The sequence below is a fragment of the Leptodactylus fuscus genome, chromosome 7, assembly GCF_031893055.1.
Source record: "Leptodactylus fuscus isolate aLepFus1 chromosome 7, aLepFus1.hap2, whole genome shotgun sequence".
Taxonomy (NCBI): domain Eukaryota; kingdom Metazoa; phylum Chordata; class Amphibia; order Anura; family Leptodactylidae; genus Leptodactylus; species Leptodactylus fuscus.
This window is the reverse complement of record NC_134271.1, coordinates 73,048,505-73,062,238: the sequence shown is the minus strand read 5'-3', so window position 1 is coordinate 73,062,238 and position 13,734 is coordinate 73,048,505. Positions and strand designations below refer to the sequence as shown.

Below are 13,734 nucleotides of genomic sequence, written 5' to 3'. Positions count from 1 at the left end.
TGACCTGCACCTGTGGGAATACTTTATAAATATCAATTCATCTACCCTGTATCTGATAACTATATTAACCTTAAAGAAACACGCCAGGTGAAAAAAGAAACTGATTGTTTTTCAGGGAAAGGAGGACCCGACAGTAGAACAAGACCTTTTCCATTACACGGCCATGATATAAAAGGGCAATTTTGTTTTGGTTATGGAAATTTTAAGTAATTGTTGCTAAAAGAATAACTGTTTCAAGTTGTTGGGAGTTTTTGTTTTTTTTAATTGAGTAGTTCAGATAAATATAAGAAACTTTGTAATATATCTTACTAGAGGAAATCGCTCCTATTTGCTGTTATCAGCTCCTCTCCTGTCCGCTAAACTGCTCATTTCACTGAAATCTGCCTACACTGAAAACAGACTTGGGGCCAGTTCACACGGAGTTAACGCGCGCACATTCTGGCACGTATAAACGTGTCAGAATGTGAGCGCTCAAAACCGAATCCCATTCATTTCAATGTGTCGTTACGGGCGTATAACACACCTAATTTTGCGGCTGCAAGATTAAGTGCGTTATACGCCCGTAACAACACATTGAAATGAATGGGATACTATTTTGAGCACTCACATTCTGACGTGTATACGTGCCAGAATGCGCTCGCGTTAACTCCGTGTGAACTGGCCCATGCAGTTCCTAGAAATCTATGGAAGTGATGGGGGAACAGGGTCAGGAGGAAGAAGAGGAGTGCGAATGTGTGAAGTAGAGGCAAACAGGCCACCTGATACAGGTTACAGTAAGGTTTCTATCTCACTTGAGCCTACATTTATACTTCTCATTCCTGCTAAGACCTGTAAAAGAAAGAGGTCTTACTGTTTCTTGTAGCAGCTTGTGTTTGAGCTTGTTTCTTACTCACTGAACCCTCACCATAGACCTCTATGTGATCTGATATGTGTCAGGAGAGGCGCTGGTCACTGGAGATAGAAGCACTTTCCTTTGGTAACTTATAATACAAAGTTTGTATTCATGTATAAAATCAGCAGGTGTCTGTACAATGTAATATGAGCTGCTATGATATAGGTTTGTCATTAATGTAGGTTTCTCATTATTACGCCGCAGTTCTTTCTCACATTAGACTGCTGAGAACTGTGATTGTCGTTTTCATGTTTTATGTCATTTATTGCTACTTGCTATAACGTGTTCTCTTTTTTATGTTTTTTTTTTTGTCTTTTTTTCTATTCTCACATCTGAAAACACAACCAGGAAATCCAGGTGAGTTCTGTACAGGGAGAGGGTGAGGATGGTCTTCTTGCAGATTTTAGGATCCAGCATTTTATGGAATTTTTTTTTCTGTTTTGATGGGTGTATAAGGTTAGGTGGTGGACGTATGTGAGTCTTGGACTTTTTTTTGCATATTTTTTTCCCACTGTAATCTGATCTGTTTAGGACATTTTTCATTTTATTGCTGTTGTGAAGCTACCAGTCTCAGCAAACTGAAGCCATGGGTAGCACATCACCATTTTAAAGGAAAATTATTAATCAGGGAATTTCATATAAATAAATTCCAAAACCTAAGACATTTGAGAGTGCAGTTGTAATTTGAAGAGTCCCAGATTGAAGACCTATTTACACAGGGCAATTATAGCCCAAATGGTTGTCTTCATCGTAGCTCCATGATATAACACTCATTGATAACATTTGTGGCTGTTTACGTGAAAAGGGCCCAGATCGTCGATACTAATTATAGAGAAAATAGTCCAAAACAAATTTCTCAAAATTGACTTTCTTGTGGTATGTTGTGTTTTTCACTTTTTTTCTCGTAATTGTGCTTTCAATAAAAAATTTTTTGCTGTTTCGGACAATGTTACACCATAACCGTTACAATGATACCAAGAACTCCATATCGACAATGTGGGCCCTTTTCACATAAACAGCCACATTTTATATGCAAATGTAAAAGAGTCTGTCAGCAGAAAAATTGGTAACAGACTGAGTCCCTTGAAGAGCGGCTTCTACACTTTCCAAAGATACCTTTTCTTTTCTTCATTACAGTCCCATTTTCATGAAAATCAGTGTTTTATTCTTACGCTTATTAACTGAAAATGTCTTTAGGGGCTTCATTCTTTGCTCTAGATAACAGCTCCTAACTGCTGCCCAACTTGTCCCCTCATGATGTCACCCACTCTTTCACGCTTTGTCTGTAATTTAGGGTTGGTTATCTAGGGCAGAAAGTGAGGCCTCAGTAGGAGAATAGATGCCACTAAAGAACTTTTTGGCAAATTGGCATAAGAATAAAACACTGATTTTTATAAAAATTGAGCTATATTGCAGAATACGAAAGACTTCTGAAGCTTCCCTACAAGGTACTGTCATTAGTCTGATACGGATTATCCTGCTGACAGACTTCCTTTAACCCTTCCCGCCGATGGCATTTTTTGATTTTCGTTTTTGACTCCCCTCCTTCTAAACCCCATAACTTTTTTATTTCTCCGCTCCCAGAGTCATATGAGGTCTTAATTTTTGCGGGACAATTTTTTCTTCATGATGCCACCATTAATTATTCTATATAATGTACTGGGAAGCAGGGAAAAAATTCAGAATGGGGTGGATTTGAAGAAAAAATGCATTTCTGCGACTTTCTTACGGGCTTTGGTTTTACGGCGTTCACTGTGCAGCCAAAATGACATGTCCCCTATATTCTGTGTTTCGGTACGGTTCCAGGGATACCAAATTTATATGGTTTTATTTACATTTTGACCCCTAAAAAAAAAAATCCAAAACGGTGTTAAAAAATTTTTTTTCTAAAAGTCGCCATATTCCGACGGCCGTAACTTTTTTATACGTGCGTGTACGGGGATGTATAGGGCGTCTTTTTTTGCGGGGCTGGGTGTTCTTTTTAGTCCTACCATTTTCGGGAAATGTTATTGCTTTGATCACTTTTTATTCAAATTTTTATCAGAATTAAAACAGTGAAAAAACGGCGGTTTGGCACTTTTGACTATTTTTCCTGCTACGGCGTTTACCGAACAGGAAAAATATTTTTATAGATTTGTAGAGCGGGCGATTTCAGACGCGGGGATACCTAACATGTATATGTTTCACAGTTTCTAACTACTTTTATATGTGTTCTAGGGAAAGGGGGGGTGATTTGAACTTTTAATACTTTTTATATTTTTTTTTATATTTTTTTAACTTTTTTTTTTAATTTTTTTTTTTGCATTTATTAGACCCCCTAGGGGTGTTGAACCCCAGTGGGTCTGATCACTAATGCAATGCATTACAATGCTAATGCATTGCAATGCATTGCAAAAAATCATCATCTCTTTTGCAGGCTGTATACACCAGCCTGCAAAAGAGAGAATTTGCAGAACGGCTGGGAGCCTTTAACAAGGCTCCCGGCTGTCATGGCAACGGGGGGTCAGCCCTGGAGCATGCTCCAGGAGCCGGCGATCCCTGCCAAAATGGCGGCGCCCATGCGCCGCCGGGAAAATGGCGCCTTTGACAGCAGCGCCGGAGGGGTTAATGCCTCCGATCGGTCCGGGGACCGATCGGAGGCATCAGAGCCGGTTGTCTACTGCTTAAAGCAGTATGGCGGTCGCCATAGTTACAGACCCGACACGCGCCGTACTATTACGGCGCATGTCGGGAAGGGGTTAAAGACAAAATGTTCCCTTAAAAATAAAACAAAACATGCTTTTTTAAAATGTAATTTTTGGTGCTTTTTTAAACACCTGAAAAAACACACTCTAAATGGAAGTACATGAGCTTTTGTCTTCAATAGACATACCCATTTGTTCTAATATTGTAATAACTTACATAATACCATTATCCCATTCATACTGAGAGAGTTTCAATTCCAACAACTCCTCTTTTTTTGCGGGGTGAGGGGGTTGTGTTTGTTTTTTGGTAATGAGTGTATATTGGCTACAGTAAAGCAGGGACTGTGTAGTGTGATCTAATGTAAGTAGAAGGGCAGTTTATTCAAGAATAATTAACCCCATGAGGTGATGTACAATGAAGTGACTGGTATCTCCCTACAGGTCTCTGAGTGTAAGCAGCGTGTCCTCCATCTCCAGCGTCTCATCCTCCAGTAGCTCTGTGCGCAGTGCAGACTCTGATGATATGTACGCTGATCTTGCAAGCCCTATCTCCTCTGCCAGCTCCCAATCTCCCACTCCTTCCCAGCCCAAAAAGGATAAAGGTAATCACAAGATGGTCACTACCATTGCTACATTCCTGCAAAACAGTGTGTATCACGTCATATAGTGCTAAAGCATATACAGAATGGTTCAGAAAGAATGGTGTAAAATTATAGCCTCGGTATTCATAAGCCAGAGTATAGAACACAAATTTATTAACATGAGAAGACGCGCTATCTATCCTAGATTTATCTGTACACTGCACATGTTCCGTATAAATTCTATTGATGACATGGCAGATGTCACAACTGACCCTATTCTTACAAATTCCACCACACAAAAACTTTTTTTTTTTTGCTTTGATGTCACCATCTTATGTGACACTATGTAAACACCTTTCACCTTTGACTCTTAAATAATGATAGGTGTGCTGTGATTGGTTGCTGTGGTCATCTAAGCCAGTTTTGCTTTGATTCTCCGCCACTGCCATTTACCACTGATGTCACAGACCGCTGCTTTTGCAACATCCTTTTTGAATCCTCTTGTATTTTATACATTTTTCTATTTATTCACTATACTATACTATATATCAAATACTATTCTATATCATACAATATGTATAACTATATATCACTGTGTAAAGTTTCCATACATTATACTCTGCGTTCTATACAATACTATATAGTTCATACAATACTGCCCAATAATATTCTATACTTACTATATATGAGTGTATACAATTCTCTATTATTTAATACTACCTATTGGTCTATAGAATACAATAAGATATATGAATTCCCCTAAATTTGCCAATTGTTTTGCTCACATTTGCTGTTTGCTGTATGAAGGAGTGGTAAACTCCTACTGATCCTAGAATCTTGGAGACCTGTTCATTCATCTTCCACTTGCTGTTTGTGATAAGCAGAATGAATACGGTAGCCAGGTTGGTTGCTGTAGCCAACTGCTCCATTTAGGGCCCCCAGTTTTCGATGAACATGAAAATAATGGGCTAGATGTACACATAACCATGCAGATCCATAGTTGTTTGCGCCACTTCTTTACAGCATGAACTGAAATGTTTTAGGCCACTACTATTATTAGGTCCTGTTTAGACGGTGAAATTTGAAGTGGTCTTCTGTCTCCAATTCCTCACAAAATTCCGTCCCTGGCAGCAATGGCGCTAACTAGCCTGAACCCCGTGCCACAAATTTTGCAGTTGAATTCTGGAATCAATGGGAGGATTAAGCAGGATACTTTTTTTCTTATTAAAAAAAATAAATAAATAAACCTCCTAAAAGAAGAAGCTTTTGTAGCTGCCCCTCATTGAAAAAATTAAGGGACTGTTCCTAAATTTGTATCTGATTTTAAGGTGAAATCCACTGTAAGACTGTTACATTGTGTGAACTAGCTTCAACATCTCTCAAGGGTTTTTTTTTTTCGTTTTTTTTTTTTCAATTCATTTTCACTCAAGTTCCTCTTTATTATTAGGTTGTCTTCCTCATTCCCGTTCTTTTTAGACTTCTGTATGACTCTGCATATTGCTCAAAGGTAGAAGTAGGAAACTTCAGTGTGTAACCTTATTTGATTTATTTGTAGCCTCTGAAAAAAACAAAAAGGATGACCAACGGCTTAAGGAGGACAAACGGACCCGTGATCCCACTGCTGTACAGCCACCAAAAGCTGCTCCAGTAAAACTGCCAAAACCCATCAGTGGCAGCAAAACAGCTCCCCTACCCCCTGCACCATCCCAGGCCCAGGCCGGCTTCAGTGCACACAAAGACATCAAGCTGACACTTCTGAGCAAGGTGATGTAATGATCGAAGTCCTGACATTAGTCATCCATTTGCAGAAGCCTGTGGCATTCCTGCATTTCTTCTTCTTTCTCAGGTTGACGGTCCCTTGTTTATGTTACTTCACTGATTTATTATTAACCAGAGCAGAAATGTGCAAATCCGTGGCAGCCAGCCAAACAAAAGGATACAGGACGGAAACCCCATTATATCACTGAGCTTCCTGGCAGTGGTTGTACTTTCCTGCTCCCATATTCATGATAGATAGGGAAGTTTTCGAGAAGGTCCAGTTACTTTCAGGACCGTAATTTATCCCACTTCACTTAGGGCAAGTAGTTGGAGCGATCATGTGCTCCTGGGAAAGCCTAGTGACCATCAGTACAGTCGCTGCCAATTTTTTTTTTCTGGCAGTTCCAGTTAATAATTAATATGGGCACTCGATGGAACACATTTTAGTCAGGGCGGGTTCACATCAGCGCCTGATCTCTGTTACGCAGGCTTCCGTTTTCTGTCGGCAGAAGACTGAAACCGGTATTCACTGTCCGCCTGTGAGCGTCTTCTGCTCTCTGCGGCGAAAACTGTTTGTTTTTTTTCAACCGGACACAGACCTGCATGTCCGACTTTGTGTCTGGTTAAAAAAAAAAAAACTGTTTCGCCGCAGAGAGCAGAAGACGCTCATGGGCGCTCGCTGGCAGACACTTTTCAAACCCATTCACATGAATGGGTTTTAAAACTGCCCCCCGGTTTCTGTCTCCCCCGACAGTTTCTCGGGCAGGAAATGGTAACCTGCAAAACGGAGATCGGGCGCTGGTGTGAACCCGCCCTTAGTGGAGTCTCTTGGGCTCCATTCTTGTCCATCATAAAATGAGTCTGATGGTTTTCTGTTCTTCTAGTCCTCCAAGGTTCCAGAAGAATGGAAAGATTTTCATAGGCGTGAATCTAGTATAGCCCCGCTGCTTGATGAATACAGAAAATCTGCCTTGTGGTTGAGCAGCGGGGAAGCAGAATTTATAGTCATTCCAGAGTCGGGAAAATCTAATCTTTGCCCAATCTAAAATTTGCCCACTTTCCTTAGTCATTCAAGTACCGTATTTTTCGGACTATAAGACGCACTTTTTTTCCCCCAAATTTGGGGGGAAAAGAAGGGTGCGTCTTATAGTCCGAATGTGGCGCCTGGCATCCGCTGTACTAGAGAGACGGATGCCGGCAAGGGATAGACGCCGGGACCTGAGACATCGCTGCACTCCTCTGCCCTGCATGAAGCCAGCAGCGGCAGGAGTGATGCTATTCCGCTCCTCCGTCCCCCCGCCGCTGGCTTCATGCAGGACAGTGGAGCGCAGCGATGTCTCAGGCCCGGCACCTGTGCCAGCGTCTATCCCTCCCCGGCATCCGCCTCTCTAGTACAGCGGATGCCGGGTCAGTATCAGTGGCCCCTTCTCCCCCGGGGCCGGTCCCCACCGGCCCCATACCTGTGAAGTTGCAGGCCGGCTCCTGCGCGGCGATATCGCAGGAGCCGACCTGTCCGGGTGACAGCCGGGAGCCTAATGAGGCTCCCAGGCCTGTCACTGCTGTATTAGTATTGCGGCTGGTCTCTATGACCAGCCGTAATACTAATAGACAGAATGTCCCATAGACGGCAATACAGTTGTATTGCCGTCTATGGGACTTGCAATCAAGTGACCGCAGGTTCAAGCCCCCGGGGGGAAATAAAATAGTAAAAAAAAAAAAAAAACCTTTAAAAATATAAATAAAAGTTCTAAATCACCTCCTGTCCCTAGAAAAAAATAAAATAAAATATATATCATATATCATAAACCACCGGGTTTTTTTTCAATACAAGGTGATCTAAGCAATAGATATTCCCCAAAATGGTATAACTAAAAAGTACAGCTGGCCCCGCAAAAATAAACACTCTATGCATCCCCGTACAGCTGCAGGGTCACCTGTCAATGTGGCCTTGCAGCTGTTGCAAAACTACAACTCCCATATATTAAATATTTTACCATTTTTTGCTTCAAAATTTTTTTTCCCTATTTTCCTCCTCTAAAACCTAGGTGCGTCTTATAGTCCGAAAAATACGGTAAATTTCCATTTAAAATCCTTTTTTTTTGTGCAAAACAACTATTAGTTGCTTCAGCTTTCTGAGGGTAAATCCAGAATTCTGATAGTTAAAATATCATTATACAACCATTGCTCTTTGCTTTATGACTGTCCATGAGTAGTGACAGCCTATGATCCTGATAACTCATTGTATTGGTTTATTACAGGGTGCTGATAAAGGAAGCAGAAAGCGATATGAGCCTTCAGACAAAGATAGGCCAGGCTCCCCCCCTGCTAAGAAAGCCAACATGTCCCCTGATCGAGGTGAGCATACATAGTGGTATTCTTCTTGTCCAGACACAGCCTGTATGTTCTGTAGTCTCCTGATCTTCTATGAGAGTCCATCTTCTTCAGCTTTCACAGTATCCATCGCCCTCCTGTTTAGCTCCGCCCCAAATTAGTGTGTAGCTCCGCCCACCACATAGCGTGATCCTATGGAACGGCCGAAGGGCCTGTGATGTCATCAAAGGTCCTCAAACGTAGTGTGTGTGTAAATTCCGATAAAAAGTAGCCTATATTTTAATCGGGGTTCCTATCTATCTATGTGCCGAATTTCAGCCAAATCCGTTCAGCCGTTTTTGCGTGATTGAGTTTTTTATAATATTAGTAGGATAGGATATATTGATGATGGGGGGGGATAGCTAATTTTTGTCTTATCAAAGGGCCCAAAAATTCTCTTGCTTGCCCTAACTACAACTGCTTTGAACTGTTGTAGATTCTGCTTAGTCTACACAGCTGCACTTCTGTTACTGAATTCCTCCAGAGGGAAAATTCTGCGGTTATTCTTTTGTGATCTTTGTGTTGTTGACACAGTGATCCCTCTCTGAATATGTCAGAAATCTCTAAAGCAGTTAAATAAAAATCCGACACCCACCGGTTCAAGGTTCACTTAACGTCTCCAGAATAACAAAGTATATTTAGAAAATATGGTGAGGATAGTGTTTTTCTATTTCTCTTTATTTTATTCCTGTAGTGGTCAGATTGCAAATATACAGTATGATGACTGTCAAGTGTCCGTTGCCATTTTTAGTATTTGACATTAGCTGAACTGTGAGAAATTCATTAACATTTCCATTCATTTCAGTGGGATTTTATCTTGTGTAAGTTAATGTCCGTTATAAACCCAGTCCATCACATGTCTGTTTTTTGGTTTGGTTTTGTTTTGGGGTTTTTTGGGGGGAAGGGGGGTGGCGGACAAAGCATCCTACATGCAGGACTCTTGTGTCCATTAAAAAAAAGAAAAATTTTCATGACAGACGTCAAGCACCCATTATTTTATTTTTTTAACATTAAAGTGTATGGGTAACGGACAGGCATCCATTATACTGTCTTTGTGTTTTTGTTTTTTGGGGTTTTTTGCATGCTCAGAAACAAAAGTAAAGACGGTATAAAAACGGATACTAATGGACACTACCTGATGCTAATGTGTCCGTTTTTCTTTTTTTTTGGTTTGTTTTTAACTGATCCATTAAGTGGATCAGTAAGAAAAAAAACACACACATTTTTTTTTTTTTAACAGACACTATATCATAGCAGATATCCAATGGTAGTGTGAACCCACCATAACTGTCATAGAATTAAACCTAAGGGACGTTCTATATAGCACTATCACTGCATGCCACTGAACAATTGGTGGAATCCATCTCACTGGAGATCCACGGGATCATTTCAAGTATTGCTTTTATTGTTTCCTCTGCAGCAGCGCGAGATCGCAAACTAGTTGGAAAACCACCATCGCCGAAGACAGACCGCCAGAGGATGCCCAATCCTAAACCTCCCCTCACTCAGCCAGACAGGTATGCAAAGGGCGCTGGCAGCACATAAGTGAAGGATCCAAATCTGATACCCAACAAGATTAATTATTGAAACCCAAAGAAACAGTCGCTGAAATGAAGGAACCTGATGCATCTCCAGGAAATGTTAGCTACGTCTTATGGAAAACTGTTACACAATTAGTTGTGTAACTAATTTGTGGGGACTGCTGTACATATATATTAGATTAGATCTTTGTATCTGTTTTTGCAGTTTCAACTCTTGCCACAGCAGTGAATATGTCCTCCTCCCTATTATTATACTGTTTATGTAGTAAACCCTGACAGGGCTGGATATTACACAATATGTCCGCTATAACCAAGGTGTGAAATGTTTGGCATGTATCATGCTGACTGGTGGCGCCTGTAGTATCTGCTTGGTAGTGTACTGTGTAGTTCCTTAATACTGCTTTCCCTTGAGGCTAACAGTTGTATACAGTTTGAGAAATCCTGCAGTGTTTTATTTTGTGTAAGCTCTAAATTGTAGGTTGATATTGAACTGGGTGAAAGTTTATTTCTCATTGTAACTTGTTTCAGGAAACGCCCGGCTTCTCCGCCACCGAAAAGTTCCAGCAAAGTCACCAGCATCCCAGGAAAAGCCCCAGAGATTGCTCCTTCTGCCTCAGCCACCAAAAGTGGCAAAGCAAGCACCTTATCCCGCAGAGAGGAACTCCTTAAACAACTCAAAGCCGTGGAAGATGCCATTGCTCGCAAGAGAGCCAAAATACCTGGCAAAGTATAGCAGCGGGGCCCCAAGTAGCTATAGAAACTTTTTTTTTTTTTTTCTTTACATCTGCAAGCGGTTGTGGTTTGGAGCCATTAATTGAATTTGGCTGCAGGGAAAAACTAGAAGCCCCTTGTAGAAAGGTGGAAGATGAATAAACGAGGAGCGGATGCCTAGCAGACCTAGTGCGACCAGTGATCCGAAGCGACACCGCCCTTCAGGAGGATTCCTTTCTGGCTTGTTTTTATTTTATTTTAGGGGGGGGGGGGTGAGGGTTTATTTTTTTTATTTTTTTTGGCAAGTGCCCCAATCACACAACTCCTGCAAGGGTTCTCTGGATCTTAGACTATGGCTCCATCTGTCTGACCCTCCTCTAAGATGACATGGTCTGTGGTCTTTGTCATCTCTTATCTCCCTCTCCCCACTACTTTAATGTTTGACAGGAATTTAGACATTTTTATTTCTATGAATTTTCCCATTTTAGTCAGTAAAGATCAGAGGGGTGGAAAGTGAGCAAAGCAATGTAACAGCTGATGAAGGGCAATGCTCTTTGATTTGGATTATCTACCTGTTCATATTTTGGGGAGGGGGAGGGAGACAGGTAATTTATCCCTGAAATAAAGTATTTTGATAAAACATTTCCCACTGTTACTGTGTTTAGTATAATATGTACATTAAATGTCAAAACCACAAAATTGTCACATTATCCAATCACTCCATTTACCCAGCTTTCCCTGAAGCAGAAAGCTAAGAAATAGCTGTGGAACGCTTTCAGAATTGAATTATTTTAAGTTGTTGCGGTTTCAACCAGTTTGTTACATGAATCTAAATTTCATGCCAATTTCTCGCTCGCACCCTGAAGAACTTGTTCTAGCAGCATCTTTACAAGTTATTCTCTTCCTTGGGGGACAGTTCTGAGATTGTATAGATCTAAAAAAGATGCAAGTACAAATTACTGTGGGTAGGTCATGAGTACGAAAAATCAATTTGGTGCTGGAAAACCCCTTTTAAGAACAATAAGTATCGAATACTGTGGTTTTCTTAATGAGGTTGTCCAAGGTCTCAAACGGGTTACTTTGGTTGGTACCAGACCTGGCCCCCAGTTTGTGTGGTATTGGGGCCTACCTGGGCTGTAATACCAGATACGACACATCTAATCTGGGGCAAACCTTGTAAACTGGTATTTGCCTGTGCTTTTATGTGGCATTATTTTAGCACTATGGCCACACACACATTATCTAGATCTGTCTATGGAGACGCAATAAATCTGTGGCCACCTCCTGCCCTCGTCTATGTCTGGGTCCAACAACCATTTTCATTATGTTTTCAGTTTATTCTGAAGCCTTTATAACAGTACTGTGTGAATGTAACTTTAGGATGTGTGGCTCATATAACTTTTAGGCCACTCCTTTAGGCATTTATATATATATATATATATATATATATATATATATATATATATATATATTATATAATTTTTCCTGAAGGTTTGGGTGTCAGCAAAGTTCTCGGAGGGGTCTAGTATAAATTTTTAATTTTGTTGTTTAGGTTTTATTTGGATATGTCAAACGTGTGAAACTTGTCTTTGCTACCAGTGTTGCAAAATATCTAAAAATACTGGCAGTAATTGGGTAAATAAACATGCTATGAACATTTTCACGCAGCCATATTTTCCGTCTACATTACATCACCTAGGGAGAAGTTTTGCTACCCTAATAGAGTTAATTGGGGGGGCAACATTTTCCTTGTCAATGCACACTGAAATGTAAAATAATTTGTGACTTATTTCTTGGATTTGTATGAAAGCTCCACATGTTCTGTCAAGACAATCCTCTAGACCAGGGGTGCTCACACTTTGTCAGCATGTGAGCTACTTTATAACATGCCCAAGTCCAAAGATCTACTACCCACTTCTTGTGGGCGGGGCCGGGGCGATCCTGTGAGTGGGACGTGTCTGTGGGTGGGGCCGGGCATGTGGGCGATGCCAGCGTGGAGCATGAGAGCAGGAGACAGCGACGTTCTGTGGCCGCCCAGGGATCCCCGGTGTCTCTTTGTTCACAGCGCAGGCTGAGAGTTATCTCTGGACACTGGCAGGCTGGGGCTGCGGCAGCCCTGCCTGCCAGTGTCCGGAGATGACTCACAGCCTGAGCTGTGAACAAGCAGCACCCCAGCTCCCTCCATCCCTAAGAGTGGGGAGCGCGTCATCCCCGAAGCTGCTGCTGCCCGGCCTGCCAGTGTCCGAAGTGCTTGTTCACAGCGCAGGCTGAGAGTCGACGCTCAGCCTGCACTGTGAACAAGCAGACACCGGGGATCCCTGGCTGCATCCTGCGATCGACCCATATGTCCATTGCGATCGACGTATTAGACACCACGTTTTCTTCAATTGTAGCCGCAGCCTCTTTATTATCTGTTCATTTGCTTCTTGTTTTAGTTTGATATCCCATAGACGGTTTCCGCTGCTTGGGTGCGGCAGTGTTATCGAAGTGTGTAAATGTCTAAGCAGGTGCCAGTTATCACATTGGTTTGGCAGTCACCCAGTTGAAGGACACACCTGTCAATAGAATATTATCTCTTGCAGAGAGCACTCTGCCCTCACCCCTCCCTGCACCCAAGCTAAAAGTAAACTTCTGTTGTATTCGAAGTCTCCAGGACAAGCTCCTACGACTTCTTTATGGGGAAACAACATCCCTGCACTGTACAGTATGTTATGAAATAATCACACTTGCGGTTCTCGGCTCCAAAGTCAATAAAGAGCAATGGAAAATGCCAGCACTAAAGTTTTGGACATAAAATGTGTTGTCATTTACTTACAAAATGACCCTGCGTAAAACTTTTGTCATGTAAGGCATACATAGAATAACTGACTGTCTTTGTACCCTGAGAATTCACAGGAAGCAGAAAAGCGTATGGCAGCTTTTACATTGTTTCGGACAGGGAATCAGTCTACATTGACTCAGGCTTGTATTCCTTAAACACATTCATTTTAGAAAATTTCTAGCATGACAGAATATTCCAGAAACTTAAAGGGATTGTCCAGGGACTTTAACTTCCTCTCTGCATTTGTTTAAGATGGATCCAAGCTGGTTCTGATCCCAGGTAACATGATCTGTACCAATCCCTGAATCCCCTGGTCACTCACCAATTCCCCCCCCCCCCCCCTCTCATTTTCACAGGTACATAGTTACCCATACTA

General features: G+C 41.6%; 1 protein-coding gene across 1 annotated transcript in view; it reads left to right on the top strand.

Annotated features, from left to right (window-relative positions):
• Positions 1–11,181, top strand: part of ZC3H18 (zinc finger CCCH-type containing 18) — a 104,717-nt gene extending 93,536 nt beyond the window's left edge. Inside the window, exons 15-20 of the mRNA XM_075282133.1 lie at positions 1,241–1,249; positions 4,018–4,178; positions 5,713–5,921; positions 8,174–8,270; positions 9,706–9,802; positions 10,355–11,181. Coding sequence (XP_075138234.1) covers positions 1,241–1,249; positions 4,018–4,178; positions 5,713–5,921; positions 8,174–8,270; positions 9,706–9,802; positions 10,355–10,559 — 778 coding nt within the window. The 3' untranslated portion in view covers positions 10,560–11,181. The remainder of the gene's footprint in view (positions 1–1,240; positions 1,250–4,017; positions 4,179–5,712; positions 5,922–8,173; positions 8,271–9,705; positions 9,803–10,354) is intronic.
• The last annotated feature ends 2,553 nt before the right edge of the window (positions 11,182–13,734 follow it).